Source organism: Musca domestica, unplaced genomic scaffold, assembly GCF_030504385.1.
Source record: "Musca domestica strain aabys unplaced genomic scaffold, Musca_domestica.polishedcontigs.V.1.1 162, whole genome shotgun sequence".
Taxonomy (NCBI): domain Eukaryota; kingdom Metazoa; phylum Arthropoda; class Insecta; order Diptera; family Muscidae; genus Musca; species Musca domestica.
In genome coordinates, this window is record NW_026712223.1 from 760,535 (window position 1) to 779,928 (window position 19,394).

The 19,394-nt window shown below is 37.9% G+C and overlaps 4 protein-coding genes and 1 non-coding gene across 6 annotated transcripts; 2 read left to right on the plus strand and 3 right to left on the minus strand.

The window, feature by feature from the left end:
• Positions 1-294: 294 nt before the first annotated feature.
• Positions 295-1,913, minus strand: LOC101890419 (phosducin-like protein). Its single transcript, XR_009341850.1, has 4 exons — positions 1,769-1,913; positions 1,577-1,671; positions 654-1,500; positions 295-596 (listed from the first exon to the last, which is right to left on the minus strand). It is a non-coding gene; the product is annotated as a phosducin-like protein (transcript).
• Positions 1,914-3,026: 1,113 nt separating this feature from the next.
• Positions 3,027-6,248, plus strand: LOC101890878 (uncharacterized; the record flags this gene model as incomplete). Its single annotated transcript, XM_005180447.4, has 8 exons — positions 3,027-3,885; positions 4,386-4,537; positions 4,641-4,794; positions 4,872-5,270; positions 5,325-5,453; positions 5,516-5,666; positions 5,733-5,839; positions 5,899-6,248. Coding segments are annotated over exons 1-8 (2,034 nt in total), but the record flags the coding sequence as incomplete, so codon positions are not given.
• LOC131801491 (U3 small nucleolar RNA-associated protein 14 homolog A-like) lies at positions 6,181-8,888 on the minus strand. The gene is made up of 2 exons (XM_059120240.1): positions 8,390-8,888; positions 6,181-8,328 (listed from the first exon to the last, which is right to left on the minus strand). The coding sequence occupies exons 1-2, from the start codon at positions 8,789-8,791 to the stop codon at positions 6,280-6,282; spliced, it is 2,451 nt and encodes an 816-aa protein (XP_058976223.1). The 5' UTR covers positions 8,792-8,888; the 3' UTR covers positions 6,181-6,279.
• Positions 8,889-12,478: 3,590 nt separating this feature from the next.
• LOC131801493 (probable aminoacyl tRNA synthase complex-interacting multifunctional protein 2) lies at positions 12,479-14,768 on the plus strand. Of its 2 annotated transcripts, XM_059120242.1 has the most exons (5): positions 12,479-12,699; positions 12,951-13,061; positions 13,730-13,897; positions 13,957-14,185; positions 14,245-14,768. In XM_059120242.1, exons 1-5 carry the CDS (start codon positions 12,577-12,579, stop codon positions 14,619-14,621), a joined length of 1,008 nt encoding a protein of 335 aa, XP_058976225.1. In that variant the 5' UTR covers positions 12,479-12,576; the 3' UTR covers positions 14,622-14,768. The 2 variants fall into 2 exon arrangements, with proteins under 2 accessions (XP_058976225.1, XP_058976226.1); XM_059120243.1 differs by lacking the exon at positions 12,951-13,061 and having other exon boundaries at positions 12,483-12,699.
• Positions 14,769-14,782: 14 nt separating this feature from the next.
• LOC131801492 (nuclear hormone receptor HR78-like) lies at positions 14,783-17,983 on the minus strand. Its single transcript, XM_059120241.1, has 4 exons — positions 17,287-17,983; positions 16,856-17,167; positions 16,243-16,536; positions 14,783-16,182 (listed from the first exon to the last, which is right to left on the minus strand). Exons 1-4 carry the CDS (start codon positions 17,312-17,314, stop codon positions 14,969-14,971), a joined length of 1,848 nt encoding a protein of 615 aa, XP_058976224.1. The 5' UTR covers positions 17,315-17,983; the 3' UTR covers positions 14,783-14,968.
• Positions 17,984-19,394: the final 1,411 nt, after the last annotated feature.

Below are 19,394 nucleotides of genomic sequence, written 5' to 3' on the forward strand. Positions count from 1 at the left end.
CCGTGAATCCTCGGAGTGATCTAGAGCAAGTGATCGAGTAGTCTTACAAATATTTACAGACGAGTTTTCATAAAATGCTAGCTCGAATTGTAATCGTGTGATTGCATGAGATTACCTTGGTAATTGTGCCATAATACAGATAACGAATTCTACGTTTACCCCTGCATTTAGAACAAGTGTTCGATTCCATATCCTATTTTCCGCTTCTACATGATTATTTCTTGATTGACAACACCAAAACCACAACTATTGTCCGATGATTCAAATCGCCAAGAAAATAAAACTGCAGTAATATAGCTTGTCACATTATACATACACACATGCATTGCTTTATTTAAATAAATATGGTTTTTTACTTTATGCACAAAATACATTTGCAGAAAATTAAGTTCAAGTTCCATTTGGCTTTGGAATAAATATTACTAAAATTCCCTAAAGTTCTAAATATAAAAATTGTATTATATAATACTAGGCATTTGAGATATAAATATATTGGCTCTGGCAATCTCATTAGGTACGTTTATCATCAGTGGGATTCCATGGCCATGTTAGAGAGGGAGGGGGTTGGCGAACAACATCAATTATGAACACGCATACTAAAAGGAGATAACTTTTATTAACTAATCGGATTTCGTTCGAATACACAAACTTACATAGATATATATTTTTATCATTTAGTTAAGTAGTTTGTCCACAACATACATTTGTCATCGCCTGTTATTGCCCCAGATTGTAGAGATTTTTATCCACCAAAATGCCATTCTCAATAAGGAAACTTTCCACATCCGAAGGGAAGAAATCATCGGACAAATCATCTGTTACTCTTACAAAATTGCCAATAACAGCCTGTGCTTTGTACACCAACAAGGCTGGCAGACCTTTTTGACGGAAATCTCGACTCATGCCCGCCACTGAACTACAAATCTTGGCAAATTTCACTGTGGGATATTCGGTGGCAAGGGTATCCAGACATTTGTTCAAAGTGCCACATGCTGAAACAGATTTGTCATAAATGTGTATTATAATGGTTGTGTGTTTGTTCTCCTTTTTCCACGCAATTGAGAAACTCTTCATGGGAGTTGAGATTTCATAACTTTGCCAAGTTTTGGCTATGACCACATTGGCGCATCATCTCGGCCATGCGTTGTTTTTGATACTGCTGCAGAAAGTCCTCGGACATTAGCTCGGCAAATTCAGCTTCCAATTCTTCCTGTTTCTTTCGTTCCTCCTCCTCTTGCGCTGTGGCAGTAGTCATCGTTAATTTTTTGGCCAATTCAATGCGCTGTCTATCGCTTTCTTCGCGACGTTCCGCCTGCAGCTGTTTGAATCGTTGCCAGTCTTCCACAACACCTTTGGGCCCGGTATTGGTGGAGCCCATAGAACGATACCCCGCTGCGGGGGGTGGAGGGCATACATCGGGATCAATGAATGCCTGGGGACCTTGAGCGGCCCGGGCACCTCCCTTTTCATCGGCATCATCATCATCTGGTTCATATTCACCTGGTTAAAAATAAATAATATATTTTCTATACACATATTTTCCATTTTTTAAAATATATAATGCAATAATACACACCTTCACTGCTTGAACAATAATATTCAAGCTTTTCTCCCATTAATTTATCTTCCAAGGTAGCCATTTTTCACAAGTCAATTTATGGAATTTCTGTTCTATTTACGGGAATCGTAAATGATAAATGTATAGTAGATATAATTAGGATTAATGGGACAATTGTTAATTAAATTAAAGAAGAATATAAATACATACTCCAACAAGAACAGACAAACAATTAATGACAGTATCGATACTTTATTTTTTATTTCAGAAGACAGTATCGATTGATAGGTTTTGTTATCGATATTATAGAACAAAAATGAAGAGAGAGCTGGTGAGAGCGAAATAGATCTCAGAGTTTCTATTAAAAAGCCGCCGCCGTTTTTGGTGCATAAACAAGAAACCAAAAACAAAGAGGAATGAGTAGTAAATATCAAAACAAATAAGTGTAGAAGAAGAAGAAGAAAACAAACAAGATTGAAAAGCAAGCAACGGGGCTATCGATAATTGATTTAAAATATCGTTATCGCTAAGGTAGATAAAATAATTGGATGTAAAAACGGCTTCAAAGAGACGCAAAGATGAATAACGGAAACAACTTATTCAAATATAAAATGCATTTAAAAATATACCTTCAAAAATCTATAGAGATATAAGAAACATGTTAGTTATGTTCCTTTGCAGACAATTCTTAAATTCTTGAGACATATTACTCGTTCCCAAAATAGAACCGAAATTCGAAAGAAGGGCCGTATTTACACTTTTACTACTGTTGCAATTTTTACCACTTTGAATGTAAAGGGACAAGGCAGTTGAAATCTTTTAATGTTTGGTGCAATTTCAACCTATGCTACCATTAGAAGAAGATTATATTATATGGTCGCAGATCCACCAATATACCAAACATAATATCTCGTAGAATTCAGAGAGAATGGTCTTAATGGTTTTCTCGTGTGTGTGTGTGGAGAGTCGATTTAGTTTCGGTACTAGGAATGAGGTTGTGAAGTTACAAATTGTAAAGTTATTATCCACATGTAGAAGACTTTTCATTTTCAGTATTTGCAAACATTGGTCAGCATGGACCAAACTATAAAAAACATTACTATAATCTTTTAAGTGTATGGGTTTTCTTCACGTTGTAGGGCGATTGACGTCCTATCGACGTCATTTCAGTGAAATTTAATCAAAGTTCACTTCAAATTTTAAAATGCTAGCAATTCCATCCACTCCCCATCTGCATATAAAAGTCTTAATGGAAAATATAATGACAATTGATTAATTGTCGAGTACATTCCTTGCGAAATTCATCCATTTGAGTGTTTGATGGTGTGTGCGTGTGTTCTTTTCAAGATCACAGTCATAGCCGCCGGTAGACACTTTCAGTGCAAATAAATACAAACCATTTTATTTTAGTTTGATTCTATTCCATTTGACTGCCGAGGATAGCGTTCGTTAGGCTGCGCTGTGGCCGGGATAAAATTCTGTCGCATATAATTAGCAAAAACAAATCTCATTCTTGTTTTGCATTGCTTTCTGATTTTCACTTTTCATGTTATGGCCACTAGCCAATTCTAAAACTGTTGGGCTAAACAATAAACTAAAATTACAATTCTTTTGCTATTGCGAATCCGAAGCACACACATTTGCTGGTGTACTACTGTTGAGACAAGTACTATAGGTTGGCGGGCGGACCATTAACCGATCTACTTTTTATTATATAATTAAAAAGAAAGAAGCAATGAAACCCAACAAGAAAAAACCTAGAATCCGCAATAGGCCACGTAATAAAGCCAACCGTTTGCTGGCTTTACAAGGTGATCAACAACCACAAGAAGAAGAATCCTTACCCCTGGAGGAGAACATAGAACCGACCCAAAATTTGAATTCGAAAGAGGAAAATGTTAGTGATGATGAGGATGATGAAGATATGCCTGGTTTGGAAGATGAATCCGAACCAACTGAAGATGCCTCCCATGAACTAGATGCAGTAACCACAATACATCGTAAAATGCATGAAAAAATATTAAAAACTCATGAAAAGGTATCCCCAAGTGACCAACCACCAAAGGAAAAGGAAACGCAAAGAGATAATCAAAAATCGAAAGTGAAAGAGAAAACACCGGAAACTAAACCGGATAAAAGTGGTTCTAAAAACGCGGCATCGAATAATAACAACAAACCGGTACCGGAAACTGGCGAGAAAAATCCCAAAGTTAATCAAAAACCAAAAGAGAAAAGTAAAGAGAAAGAAAACTTGTCGGAAAATAAAACTGAGAAAAGTGCATTTATTCAGAATTTACAAAAGAAAATGGAAGCAATGATGTCTGATGGTAAGTAGTATTTCTCTAAGTCTTTAACTGAGAAAAAGTGATTTATTGGAAGCGGTATAATTTAATATTAGGCAAACTTTTTTCCATCCTATATTACATTCGGCACACGATTCCCTTTAGATTTTAAGCTTGGTTAATATTTAATTTAAATCACTTCGTACAAACTTCGTAAACAATATTTATGCGCCAATTTTTCTATTTTAGAAGAAAACGGATATGAGAGATTTAAATTCTCTCTTTTGTTGCCTACAAATTCAAAAATTCCCAAACCCAACATATTTCCATTAACAATTAATTTTAATTTTTCTAATTAGGCGTGATTGAACTTCTAAGAATCCTGGTTGATTCCAGTATAAATAAAAATAGACCCATAAATATGTTTCCCTTACACCCTGATACGTTAAAATAATATTGAATCAAGATATATTTACTATCCTAATCATGAAAACCACTAACCACTAAAAAAAGAAAGCCCATCTGAATGCCTACTCTTCCTTTAGGTGATGAAAATCTGCCAAATACTTTAATGGAAAATCTCAAAAAACTTTTGGATCAAAAGCCAATGACAGATATCGAATCTAGCGATGATGATGAGGAATATGTTGAATATATTTATAAACCAAGAAAATATTTTCTTGTCGGCCTATGCAATGTAAGTGCACACAAACATGCCAGACATACAAACACACTTATATACTCGAAAACAAATGATGATGAGCCAAAATGTAATATTTTATACGCTTGTCTTTCCACAGCTTTGCAAATGTGATTTATGCAAAATAGAGCAATTGATTGAATGTTCAAAATGCCATATGACATATTATTGCAACATCGATCACATGCAAAATGATGTGGAACATCGTCAATTATGTTCGGCTTTACAACAAGTGGCGGCGGCGGATGTGTCTGGTAAGGTATTAAACTCCTATGCTTCCCCTCCGACTGTGGTGATAAATTTGCAAAATAATATCTTGCCTTTCATTCAGGAGGTCACATTTTTGCCAAATGCTCCGACATGACACCGGATCAATTTCGTTCCTATCGCATTATTGTGATCCGCAAAGTTTCGGAAATTTTGCAAAGACCATTGACGGCCACCGAACAAGAAGTCCTACTATTTCCACGGCTGTGTATAAATGCGAAATGTCGCAAATTTGAGGGACTAACCGATTGTCCCAACTGTGGCATGGTGGCATATTGCACGGAACCTTTGCACCTTGTCGCTGACCATGATAAATGGTGTAGATTCTATCAGCTATTTAAGGAATTAGTAATGCAACAGGAGAAATTCGGACGTTTAGATCCATCGCTGCCAAGTAAAATTCTAAAGGACACACCATTGGTGTGCAACACAACCAGGGAGATTTTTAAGAAGTTGAATATTGGTAAGGGAATCATTCCAAAACCGTACGTTCTATTCTAATTCCATATTCCATTAGATTTACCTGAAAACAGTTGTGAATTTGCTGCCTTGACCCAGATTTCCACAGCTCCTTTAACGGCCTGGTATGCATTGAAATTGACTCAACAACTGAACAAACACGAAGAACTGACAATACACTTAATAGGTTGGTATCTCGGCGGACTATCCCAACTAGATTTCATAAATATTGGTTCCTTCTATTTTAAGGCGCTGAAATTGAGTTTGAAGTTGATATTTTGCACAAATGGGAACTGTTCTTCTTGCACATTACACCCATGGTCAGAACGTTGAATGTGGTGTTTGTGGGACCCGAACTGAATCCCAATAACATATCTTTTGAACAACTACAAAAGACCAAGTGAGAACCTTGAAAAAATTTTTGTCATCTATTTCCAATTAAAAATAAAACTTAATTTCCTTCCAGATGCTGCAAGGTGTGTCAGAAGAATCAACGCACAGTTAAGTACTTCTTTGAGGCAAATATTTATCATGACTATTGTCGTTCCAAACGATTTTTAACACCAAATTTAGGTAATGAGCCATACAAATGTTTTTAAAAGACATTTTTTAAAATGTCCATTCCATTGCAGTATGTTTCTTCAATGCCGGTCTATATCGTTCCACCGGCTTCAACATGGAGGATACCTGGCCCGAAACCATTAGTGCTGCAGCCAAACTACATGTACCCATAGTTGTTACAGCCTACACCGAATATGAATCTCCATTGGATTTGGAACGTTTCCTGGAGGAAAGTAATCGCGACATGAAATTATTGGAGAAACCTTCGGAGAATTTATTCTCTTCATTTAAACCCGAAAGAAATTTCATTTCCGACGATGAGGCCCCGTTCATGTTTAAAAAACTATTACAGCTTTGTTTTACAATAAAAAAAATTGAATATTTATTTCAAATATACATTTTTATATTATGTATGCACTACAAATTTAAAATAATTTCCTATCAACAAATTTCTACGACTTGGCTTCAGCCGCCATTTTAGCGATGCGTATATCCACAGGATTTCGCAACTTTCGTGCAGGTTTAATCAACTCACTCTCATCCATGGGCTCGATAATTTTTCCCTTCTGTGTTATGACCGAGGGACGTGTCAGCAACCGGAAGGCAGTTTCGGTGACAAAGTTACGTCCCAGCGGCGCTCTTATACTGGCCTCGTAATCCTTCAGGGAGGTGAATGGGAAGGGAACATCGGATACCAAGTGATTTCGAAGTTTTTTATTGACATTTTCATTAATGTATACACCTTCTTTGTTCTCGTCTTTTCGTTTTTCCTCAGGGGCCAGTTTGAGTAACAGGCGTTTGTTTCTTCTCTCCATTTGTTCTTTGGAAATACCCGCTCCAGCCCACGAGCCCCAGCCGGGCATTGAAAGTTGTATTTCTGCATCTTTGAGTTCGGAGTCTTTTGTTTTGTCACGGCTAAAATCGGCAATAATATCATCATCCTCAAAGGCCTGGGCAATTGTCATTTGTTGGTCGGCAATGGGATCATCATCCTCATCAGCCATGTCAACATCGCCCATCGCCTCGCTGACGGAACCAAAACCAATTCCATGTTGCTTGAGTTTCACCGTTGCCAGTTTAGTCGGATCTATTGTGTCTGTGACCGTAGATGTATCCGTGCTCTTTGTTTCTGTTGTATCATTGGACTTCGTTGACATTGCTTTGTCGAGGGTTTCATTTATTTTCACCGATTCATCCGCCTTTTCATCTAACTCATTTTTCAGTTCCTCATCGATTTCGGGACGTACTGCTTTATTCTTAAAGGATAAATCCTTCAAGTTCTTCAATGGATCGCGTCCTTTGGAAGACTTCTTCTTATCCTTCTTGCTCTCTTTTAATTTCTTGCCCTTTTCATTGATTATATCTAATTTCTTTTGTAATTTCTCTCTAATCCTGTCTTCTTGGGCATCAAATATGTCATCAATCGACTTGACAGCAACCGGATCAATTTCTTCTACCAGCCAACCATTTTCCAGTTTTTGATTTTTATTTGGTTTAGGTTTAATATCAGGCTTCTTTTCCTTTTTTCTTTTCAGGGATTTAGTAGGAGCTTTAGTATCCCCTTTAGCCTTCTTTTTGGGTACAGCGGCATCTTTTTCCTGGTCGCTCTCATTTTGGTCTTTATCTTCTAAGGGTCCCTCTTCATTTTTGGCAACATCTTCCTTCTCCTTCTCCTCCTCGTCCTGATCCTGCTCCTCCTCTTCTTCTCCCTGCTCCTCATTCAACAACCGCTTGTACTCTTCAAGCATTTTTTCATTATCATTGCGTTCTAGCCAGTATTTACGCCAATTAGATTCACCCTGTTCAGTTGCATTTGCCTTGTCTTTTTTGCCCACAGTGGTCCACGGATTGAAAGGATCATACTCGGGATCATCTTCATCTAGTTCCTCTTTCTTTTCCTCCGGCATTTCTTGATCGGAGTCTTCATCCTTGACCTTTTGTGTCAGCTCTCGACTTATTTGTAATTGCTCTGACAAATCCTTACGCACATCCTTATCATATTTGGCCCGTATTTGTAGATTCTTTGCCCAAGTGCCAGTGTTCTTATGCCTCAAGCTGGCCCGTTCCAGAACACGGGATTTTTCCAATGCGTTGAGTTTTTCCATGGCAGCTTCGGGGTTAGTTTTCTGCAATAGCTCAAACTGTTTGATTTGTTCCTGCATTTTTTGTTTCTTAAGCAGTTTGTGGTATTTCTTGGATTTGATTTTCTTTTGCAGGCGAGCCTTTACTGACTTCTGAGCCTCACGCATTTTCAAATAAGCCAACTCCTTTCGCTTGGCTATCAGTTCTTCCTTGGTTAATTTCTTTTGCAGCAATTGTTGTTCTTGTTTTTCCAATTCGGCAGGATCTTGAGTGTCGCCCAAATGTTCACGTTTCATTTTGGCATATTTATTCTCCAATTCTTCCATTTGTAACATCAGGTCGGTTTTAACACTTTGCTCCAAGGGTTTACGACGCAAAGAGGTGTTGACATAAATCGTCTCTGATTTCAGAGGAAATACCTGGGAGGCAAGAGAATATTATTATACATTTGTGACATCTTCTACAGCTTCTATAACTTACTTGTGTTTCCGCTGATCTATTTGATGCCACCACCGCATCCCATTTGGCCAGCTTTGCCTTAACATTTTCATAACCAATGGTTCTCTTGATACGCTCAGCAGCTGGCTTCTCCAAAGGTTTCTCCAACACCTTCTTTGTAGTGACAGTTTTCTTGAGTTCTTTTCCCGTCTCCAATAGCTTTTTATTACCTTTCAAGACTTGAACCAAATCATTGATGGCTACTGGCTGAGCCTTGGGTTTGGAGACAACAGCCAAACCCTTGACCAACTGAAATTCATCCTGAACCAATTTCGGTTCATCACGTGTTGATTTCCGTATATGTTGCGTCTTTCCCAAACTGCTGATAGCCTGTAGCAATTGTTTGTGGGATTTTGGGTTGATTTGTTCCTCGTCGTCACTCATGTTTTCGTTATTAAATTGTTGATTGAATTAATTCGATTTCCCAGCAGCTGCGTCGATGCGTCTACCTGTATTTTTCTACCATGTGTTATAGAGCCACAAAATCTTCTGTCAAGGCGAAAATATTTATTTTCGCCTCAAGCATGAATTTTGACATTTCATGAAATAACAGCTGTTTTTAGATTAATTCGCTCCGCGATTTTTTATTTTAATGAAGTCATGCTGCCAGTCCTGACCCATTGTGATTAAGCTTCTTGCCACTTGGTTGTAATGTAATCCGTCGTCTCGGGATTTTGCATATATGCTGCATTGGCCCAATTATAAGGTCGACAAGTAAGACCAGCTGATACCTACATTTTCTGTCAACATAATTTGAATTCGCCTGACAACTACAAAAGATGTCAATAATTACTTGTCCGTTATTTATTGTCAGTTAATTTTTGTCAAATTTTAAAAACAAATAGAAAGATATTTTTTTAAAAAATTGGTTCTTCTCTTTGTTAACTTGTGTGCGTGAATTAACAATGAGAATTTGCATAATATGCAAAAGAAAAGAAGAGCCTGGAAAGGCACTGAACTTTTTCTCTGTTCCCAGAGATGAAAACACCAGAGAAAAGTGGAGTCAAATGTGCCAAATCAAATTTGCAGCTACATCAAAAGTTTGCACAGACCATTTCAATAAGGCATATGTGATGCAGTCAGGAAGTAAATTGAGACTTCTGCCAATGGCTATACCAGAACTCGGTCCACCGCAATTGAGCCCGTAAGCAATGGTAGAGAATAAAATTCAAATATATTCCCATTTTTACATTATAGATATATGAAACCTGACGATACACAAGTAAATGTCCACGATAAGATTATTATTGACAAAACAGAAACGGAATCATGCACTCTTATTGGAAACCTAGCTCAAAAAACCAAAACATCAAAAGATCAGGAGACTCAAACAGAGTAATACTTTAAGTCAAATATACCCTACCCTGCATAAAGCTATTTAAAGAATGTTAGTTATTCTAATAGCTACGGGGTTGTGACATGAGGTCCAACCATGTCTCTGCATTTCATGATGTAGCGATATCCGTCTCACTACCAAAATAGATGGGAGATATCGGGTCACTCCTTTAAAAAGTTCCCCACAAATTCTAAATTTTGAAAAAAAGGAATTATTTTCTTGATAGAAAACATGATATATATCGACTTCATAACAGATCTTGTGTTAGCAAAAATATGGTGTGTGTGAAATTTGAAGAGAGTTGGATATTTATTTCGCTTTATTTGAGTGTTTTGTTTTCCAAAATCTTGAAACCTATGTATGGGGGAGAAGAAATGGTTTAATCTATACCACCTTTATAACAGATCTTGTGTTGATAGAAATATTGAGATGTGCCAAGTCTAAATGGAATCGCATGTTAATTTGGCGTTTTATGTGCTTCATGGGTATTCAAAATTTCGACACTTTGTGGGGGAGGTACCAGAAGGAGTGGACCGATACATCCCATGTTAACATCAGATCTTGGGTTTATGAAGTGAAATTTGAAGACGTTCGGATCTTTACATCACATTATTTAAGAGTTGTAATTATTCAAAATTTTGACCCTTTGTGGGGGAGGTACTTGATGGAGTGGACCGATCTTGTCCATTTTCTTACCTGACCTAGAATTGATGCAAATAGTAGAATTCGCAAAGTTGGAGCAAAATCAAATCATCCCTTCTCTTTCTGTGCAGCAAAACATTTTCTTTGAAAATTTGGACATTTTGTGTGGGAGGTACCAGAAGGAGTGGACCGATATTGCTCATCTCCGAACTCGATCTAAGTTTGACAAAAATATTACGATGTACCAAGTTTGGATCAAATCAGATACTCCCTTCGAAAGTTATCGTGCGCACCAGCCAGCCAGACAGACAGACAGATGGACGGACGGACGGACATCGGTAGATCGACTCCAAATGTTCTGAAACGGATTTGGTCCAAAGAGACCTAGGGTTTAAAACCGTTATTTCGACTAGGCACGTTTTGACCGTATGAAATGATATATACCCTCTGTAGCCATATGGCTGAGGGTACAACCAAGGTCTGATTGTCAAATTTCACAAATTTCAAGAAGAAGATGGGATGTATCGGTACATCGCTTCTGGTATCATCATTCTATGAGAAAGGACCCTTAATAAATAAAAAAAATACTCACTGTGTCTTTTCCAATATAGGTAATATAGGTTGGTCCAACCAATGTCCAATTCCTTCCAATTCAATTCAAACAAAACCAACCAAACCAATCTGCTTGTGCTCGCGCTTTGTTCAGTTGTGAAGAGCAAATCGAATGAGCGCGTGGGAAACCAAAATGAAAGACGTCCCCAACGGAACAAATAAGAAATCAAAAGAAATGCCCGATAAAAAAGAACGAGAAAGCAAAATCCCCGAGGGACCTCTGTTGTTTACGAATGAGTGGAATGCATAACCCGAGGGACCTCTGTTGTTTACGAATGAGACATGAGGAAATCGAACCGCTGGCCACATTCATTAAATGAACCGGGGGTGTAAGTTCCTTCAACTCGAGGCCGGCTTTAGGTAGTCATTTTGACGCCGTTCTTCGGTTCCAGAAAACTCACTCACTTACAAAGCGACCGACCAGATTATGAAGCCGAGTCGTTTCTTAACCGCCGATAGCCAACCGACACACACAGACTACAAAGACTCTTTTAAGAAAATTATCACCGTTAAAAAGAAGCTACAAACAACCAAGTTGAAGTAGGGTTCTAAAGATCGCAAATGTCCAAGTTTGTAGGGATTCAAAAACCTATTTTCGCCCAAGAAAATATTTGACAGGTGACGACAGGAATTGGCAATTGGTTTTTTTTTAAAAATTGTAAAAGTTTGAAAAAAAAAACAGTAAAGTGTAAGTGAACACCTTATGTACCTTTTTGCTCTTGTGAGAGTGTAGGGAGTCTATTTATGGGTTCTAACGGAAAACAATAATACAAATTAGGCGTTTTACTAATTGTGTTCCCGGTTTTGTTTTCCTTTTGCTTAGTCAATTTACAAGGTAATGAATACAGACAATTATTATCTAGTTCTTCTTTTTTTTTTGCTTTTTTCAGAAAACTCAAAGGGGACTTATTCCTGAAAAATTTCAGATACATTAATTTAATTGGTTTTGAAAGATGGATTCCTATTATCTTATAATGAAATTCGATTCAAAACCCTCAAAATCCAAATATTATAAATCACACTCTTGAGATTTTCTTTGGGAAGTTTTTTCATTTATTTTTTGTTTTGTTTCCTCAGGCATGGTATGTATGTACGCAAACATGTGTTATCAAAATGACAGTACATTTGATATAGCCAATACATTCACGAATACACCTTATAAATGCCTATGATTCGATTGTATGGAGCGATCAATCGATTTACATTAAAAGAAACTATCGAAATCGATTGATTGTCATCTCTATATTTTTGCAAACGTGAATAGTTTCGTTGAATTTGCTGAGAAAGGTTAAAACAATTAATAATCAAAGGCAGAAAATGTATGAACTAAAGACTCTGCTTCCTCAATTTGACATAACTGTCCCCAAGTGCATGTACGAAATTACATTTGATATAGCCAATACATTCACGAATACACCTTATAAATGCCTATGATTCGATTATTTGGAGCGATCAATCGATTTACATTAAAAGAAACTATCGAAATCGATTGATTGCCATCTCTATATTTTTGCAAACGTGAATAGTTTCTTTCAATTTGCTGAAAAAAGTTAAAACAATTAATAATTAAAGGCAGAAAATGTATGAACTAAAGACTCTGCTTCCTCAATTTGACATAACTGTCCCCAAGTGCATGTACGAAATGAAAAATTTGAATACAGCCATCGTGGGAGACAAGACCAATCCCAAGAAAGTGACAGAGGTAAGAATGTTGTAGAACTCGGGGCTGTCATGACGCGGCCTGCCTTCCCATGCACTAATGAGACAAATTCTGTCTTCGTATTTCAAAAGCCTGGATATCATTCTCATGTAGCAATAGTTTTATTTTTCCTTATTCACAAAAACGTAACTACAATTTTCATTTTAGCCATAGTTCTTGAAATTTATAACACTATTACAATTGCCATTATTACCTGCCATATTAATCATCTCACGTTTGTACCATTCTTGAAGGGCTTCTTGAAATTCTTTGGTGCGACCACAGCGGCAACCACTGGCACTGTTAGCACGTGTTGTCCCCTTGATTTGGATAAATTGGGTGCTCAGATACAACAGATTCTCAAGGTTATTTTATGGAATTTACCTAATATATATTTATGATCTCACTAACCAACCAACTGACAAACCAACTTGTATACATCGTCGTCTAATACTGCACCTCATTAGATATGGCATTCTATTGTATCCACTTAGATGGGCATAGCTTATTTGTAGAATCTTGGGTATTAAAGGCTAACATTCTAACTAAACTCTGCCACCCCAGGGACTTGGTAGACCAGACATAATTCACTAACCAATTGATGCACAATCCAAATCATATGTTTTCGTCCACGCCACAAGGGCAAAAGGGGATGACATACCTCAACGCATACAACTCACCATCTGCTCTGTTAATAACATAATTTCTCTCTGTTAAAGTTGTAAAAAACACTAATTCTCTTTCGCCATTCATTTAATTATGCTTTCATTTATCAGCCCAACACCATATAAAGTGGCTACCTCTTTTGCTCATTTCTCGGCCGCAGTCTCTATCAAGTGTTCAGTGTGTAACCATATAGTTTGTGTTGGCAGTTTTCGTTTCCGCAGAACATAGCTAGCTAAAGAGAAATGAGTTCGGAGGTCTATTGGTGCTTTACATTCATTCATTTGCTGAAAACTAACCTAAAAAGTTATCAATTTTTATTTTATGCCTTGAATTTATTGCAATTTTTGTTTATATCTACTCACAATAGGTCTCTTGTGATGATGCTCAAACAGTGGTTAAACGCCAGGAAAAGGTAATGCTTCAGTTGGAGGAACTGAAAAAGCAATTGGCCGGAATTCGTTCAACATTGGGTTTGTGTCAAAAAGGCAGCCAGGCAACTAGCTATATATCCTCCAACAATGGTGGTCTCAGAGAGGTATGTTTAACGTTGCAAAAGAAAGGGAGTAATATGTATTAATGAAATTTGATCAACAGGAACCGTTGCATGATGTTGTCATAAATGGACATCCAAATTTCATACCCTACGCTTTACTTGCCATGAAAAATGCCTGGAAGGATTTGTTTACCATTGATGTTAAAACGTTTACCCATTCCACCATGAGTGACATTGGCAAAGAGGCTAAGGCCTTTGAGGAGGCCCTAAAGAGAGTAAAGGTTGATCCCAGCAAACCCAAAGTCAATGTAACACTCATATGGAAAAACTGTATGTTTATCTCGATTCTTTCAATGAGAAACATATTTACAGTGTCTTTTTTGTTACAGGCGAACACACTGAAATGATCAGCTCACCCACCATGTATGTTCCCATTTATGGTGAAGTGAACATCATTCGATATTTGGGACGTGTTGGCCCAGCCGAGTACCGTTACGAAGATTCTCCCCTTTGCAATGAAATCGATGCAGTGCTGGACATATGCTATCAACTGTTGCGTTGCAATACTCCCAAGGCCAGAGCCAATATCATTCGCATTCTAAACAACCGCCTGCAAAAACAACAATATTTCGGTGGAGACAAAATGTCCATTGCCGATATTGGAGTCCACAGTTCCTTACGTCGTATGCCTGCAATAGCCGACAAAGATTTAACTCCCGCATTACTTGAATGGCGTAAACGTGCCGCCAAGTTTACTTTGATTTAAGAAAAAATTCGAACACTCAAACAAACACACAATTTAGTTTAAGAATACAATCACGAAGCCGAGAGATAAGCAAATTCAAATTGACGAAAATAAATTGAAACTTACCAAGTGCCCACCTCAAGGTCCACAAGGTAAGGAAAAAACGAATGCATTTGGTAAAATTACAAAATAAGATTTTCTCTTTATTAACTTTTGTTGTTTTTTGAAAAGAAACTTTAAAACTACTTCTCTACATCTAAGGTTGTGAGCTTCTCACGTTTATTATCATCAATAATTCATATATGTGTTCAGTCTAGTAATGTAAAAAAGAAAAAAACGGAAAACAATAAGGCGAAACACAAGTTCGCTTAACAGTTCAAACTGCCTATGCTATTACTCAATGTTACGATGTAGGGTAGCATATTGTCGATTTGCACTTGACCCACCAAGTTTGAAAAGAATAATTCTTCTATTGCTTCCGACTCTAAGGCACTCAACGGCAAAAGGTTGAGAACGATGTTATTGAAACGTTCGTCCGCTTCGTAGGCGGGTATTTCTTGGGACATTATCAGCTTTCTTAGACTTGTGAGACTGTATTGCTGCACGCGCTGTACAAAGGAGCGTAAATTCTGATCCTTGCGTTTCACAAAACAGTGGCCATTGAATAGACAGGCTAAACGCAAAAAGGCATATTCCATATCGCTGCACTCCAATGACTGAATGCTTTGTATGAACGAATTTAGACGAGCAATGTGTTCACTTAGTTTCTTTATCTTTTGTGGCTCGATTTTCTCATTGGCCAATTGACGAACATTGGTAATCAAGGTGCTTATTATGGTACGCTGGGAGAGGTTACGGACCTGGGCCACACTGATTGCCAGCAATGCGGGCCAGGCTGACCGCAGTAGTGTTATTTGAGCACGTTGTGATAATTCCATGAAAGCTGGCACCTTGCGCAGCCACACAATTGTAAGGAAGATAATGCGCGAACCGGATTCACACACATAGTGGACATTGAAGTAGGAGGATACCAAAGCCGGCGTTTGTAAGTTGAAACTGGCATAGTTGGAAGATATCAAATCATTCTCAAAAATTGCTTCGTTGGCCAAGAACTCAGCTCCACCCTCATCCATGTCCATGGTGTCATTGAAATCGTCCTCGTTGCTACTCTGATCACCCATATCATCGTCTTCGTTAAGTTCATTTTTGATGGACAATCCATTTCCTCCAGTTGACATATTGTCTAATTGTTGTTTTATGGGCTGCAGTAGCTGCAATGCCTTTTCAATGACCCTCTTGTCTAGGGCTGTCTGAATAAAACCAACTGTTGCAGGATTTGGTGTTAGGGCGTCAAGATTAAAGTTGATGTTTTGATTATTGTTGTTGGAGAGATTTTGCAAGCACATTGTGGTTGAATTGTCAAAGGCATCATCATCGTCATCCTCGGTCTCTTCAATTTGATTTTTAGGCTCTGGCGAATAGCTCATGTGCTTGTTGGAACTGGTAGACGATTGACTGGACAGTTGTTGCTGCTGCTGCTGCTGTTGAGCTTGTTGTTGCTGCTGTTGTTGGGTTGCCAGCACTAGATACGTACAGGGATGGATATTTCAAAATACTTTCAAAATTATTAGATTGTACTTACTTAATGTTTGTGTTAGTTCGGCAAAATTTAGCCCCATTGGGAATATCCCGGCAGCCGCAGATGAAGAGAAAGCCGCCGCTGCGGCTGCATTTGATGCTGCAGCAGCTGCATTTAAATTGTGATTGAACAAAGGTGACAATTTCGATCTCTGATGGAATTGTGGACTAGAATTTGATTTCATTGACGATGCAGTCGAGCCACTTCCACCTGCAGACACTGGTAATCCTTGACTGGTGGAGGCGGTTGACATAGGATCCTTTTTGTCAATAATTGGTTTTCGTTCATGCTGCACAGCTAGAGATTTCAAACAAATGGAAATAAAACAAAAACAATGATAAAAATCTTGAAAGCAACAGGTATTTCCTATGAAGAAATGAGCATGCAGAAAAACTGGATTGCCGCAAAATTTGCTGACATTCACATTTAGAATTTCAGTTCCCGTTTATGTGGATGTATGTATGTGTGTAATGATTTTGAAGAATGCACAGATGTGATGAAAATGGGTGAGCTTGGTAACCAAAAGGAGGATGTCTGTGGTTAGTCATAGCCAAAGTATAGTTTTCTTTTTGAATTTGTGTTAGGATGTTTGTCGACATTATTAAATGAAAATTACAATCACTTCTCATGCCGCTGGCCAGACATTTCTGCAATCTGCAGAACTGGCAACGATTACGATGGTGCTTGGTGACCTCGCAGTTCATTGCTCCGCGACACTGGTAGCCCAATTGTTTGCGTATCGATCGCTTGAAGAATCCCTTACATCCCTCACAACTGATAGCTCCATAGTGTCGTCCCGAGGCCCGATCGCCGCAAACCAAACACAGCTCCACATTCATGTTGGTGGGCACTGCCGTTGATGAACCGCCAGCTACAGAACCAGGCCCAACTCCATGAGTTGACGTGGGATGATTCACAAAATATTTTTCTGCAAAAATGGAATCAACAAAAAAAGAACAAAAAACAACGATAACAGGTAGCAGCAAGTACTTCTAAGAATGATGTGTAGAGTAACATGAATGTGACTACAATAGCCTTGAGCCTCACCTTCAGCTTGAAAACCACTTGTGCCCATTGTCGGAGCTTTATAATGTCGCCCCGTCGCCGCACACCTTTTGCTCGGTCCCCTTACTCTTTTGATTGCTTTGTTCAGTTTGTGGGGGTAAGACGACACTTCTTACTCTGATTCTTGATTCCGCTCTCTCTCCACGCTGAGGTGTTATTGCTGTTGTTGTTCTATAAAAATTCTTGACCTTTTTCGCTTCCCTCCGTTCCGAACGCAGCTCAACAACACCAATCAAGTTAATTCCTATGCAGTCAAGTAAAGCCAGAAGCACTTGTTTTCTAGTTCAGTACATCACTTCACACTAGAAGCTAGCATAGACTACTTCTTTTCTAACTAGACACACTAACACAACGACATCCGAGTCTCTCGAAAAACAATACAAAAATTGTTGCTTCACTTGGTTTTGGGTTGGCGATGATGATGTTTTTGATGTTATTTGTCTTTATGTGTCTCGCTGCTTTTGCTGCTGCTACTTCTGTTGTTGACTTTACCTCGAGGTCAATCACTTGTTAAAAGAAGGCAGACGATGCACCTTTTCCTTTTAGATGAACACTGAATTATTTATATTTCTGGTTAGATGTTTTCTTTGTACTGTATTTCTAGTTCCAGCTAGAATAATTTACCTCCTCCTAATAGGAAGAGAGATATTTGTAGGTTTTAATTTCCAATTAAAAAGAAAAAGACGTACTAACGCCACCACACTCTCAGCCAAGAATGATGAGAGAGAGACAGATGGACTGTGAATACAAAGCTGCGGTTAGAAAAACATCGGCGTGAAACAAGAATCCAAGAACAAGGCAAAACGACTGATAAACGTCAAAATCAAAACAAAAGCAACAGCTGTGGATTTTTAAAGGTTGGATTAAAATTGAAGGAAGTTTTTTTTTTAACGATCGAAATTATACACATATAAAGAAAATAAATGGGAAAAAACGATAAAAAAGGCAATAAATAATATCTACGAAGGGTAGCTGGGACGATGAAGTCTTATCATAAAACGGAGCCGGGTGATTATCCCGCCACCATCGACGTTGCAGAGTTGAGACTCGGTTGGAACGGCGTTGCTTTGGATACTCTGGCATATGTGTTTACTATGTAATGCAACTCTGTGACGGTTATTACAAAACTTTTAACTATTTATGACATATAGATGGCGATGCTTCCAAAAAGTTGAAACTGAAATTAAAAATGTTTTCTCATTAGAAATTAAAATAATGGGATAATTGATTATGCTATATCAAAGGAAAATTTTTATTATTATTATCTTTAACATACCGTTAGATTTCAAGCATAAATTGACATTTGCTAATGTTTAACACAGGAATTGCCAAGAGAAGGATCAATCCAATTGGAATGTAAGCTATCCGTACGGACTGATGTCTTACATTTGGGGTTTTCACAATCAGAGATTAGGGTAATTTTCGCTTTCTTATTAAAAAAATAATAAATAAATAAATATTTAAGTGACACACTTAAATCGAACCATTGCCAACACCATTTATTTCCTGCAATAAAATGTACATGGTCTTGTAGGCCATTTCACTGCATTGGTTCCCCTGTGTGGGTGACATCAAATCAACCGTTACTTAAAATACAATTAAAATTTTATGCGTCAATGATTTGCAATTAAATGCAATCTCCACGTTATTCATTTAATAACATTTTGTAGAAATGAATATTGGAACAACCTTCGGCTGGAACATAGCTGAAGTAAATTTAAAATTTTGAAATATGAAAAAATTGCATTGCTTCTACCACCCTCCACTCCCCTCATTCGAAAGCACCGTATGGCGGAAGAGATGTACACGATGTACATGGAATACTAAAAGAGTGTCAGCCACTGTCCCACTAATTGTCCAACAGGACATGCACACAAACATGACAATTTTCCGTCACTTGTTTAAGTGTTGTAAGTGGTTAAGAGAGGACATCAAATTGATAAAAACAATTTTTCATTGAATGCCACAGGAATTTGTTAAAAAAAGAGTAGACAATTATGTTCACGTGGATGGGTAAAGGAGAGTAGGTTATTTAAAGCACGTGTGACCCCACACTTACACAAACCTGCAGGTGACATGGCCAGTAATTT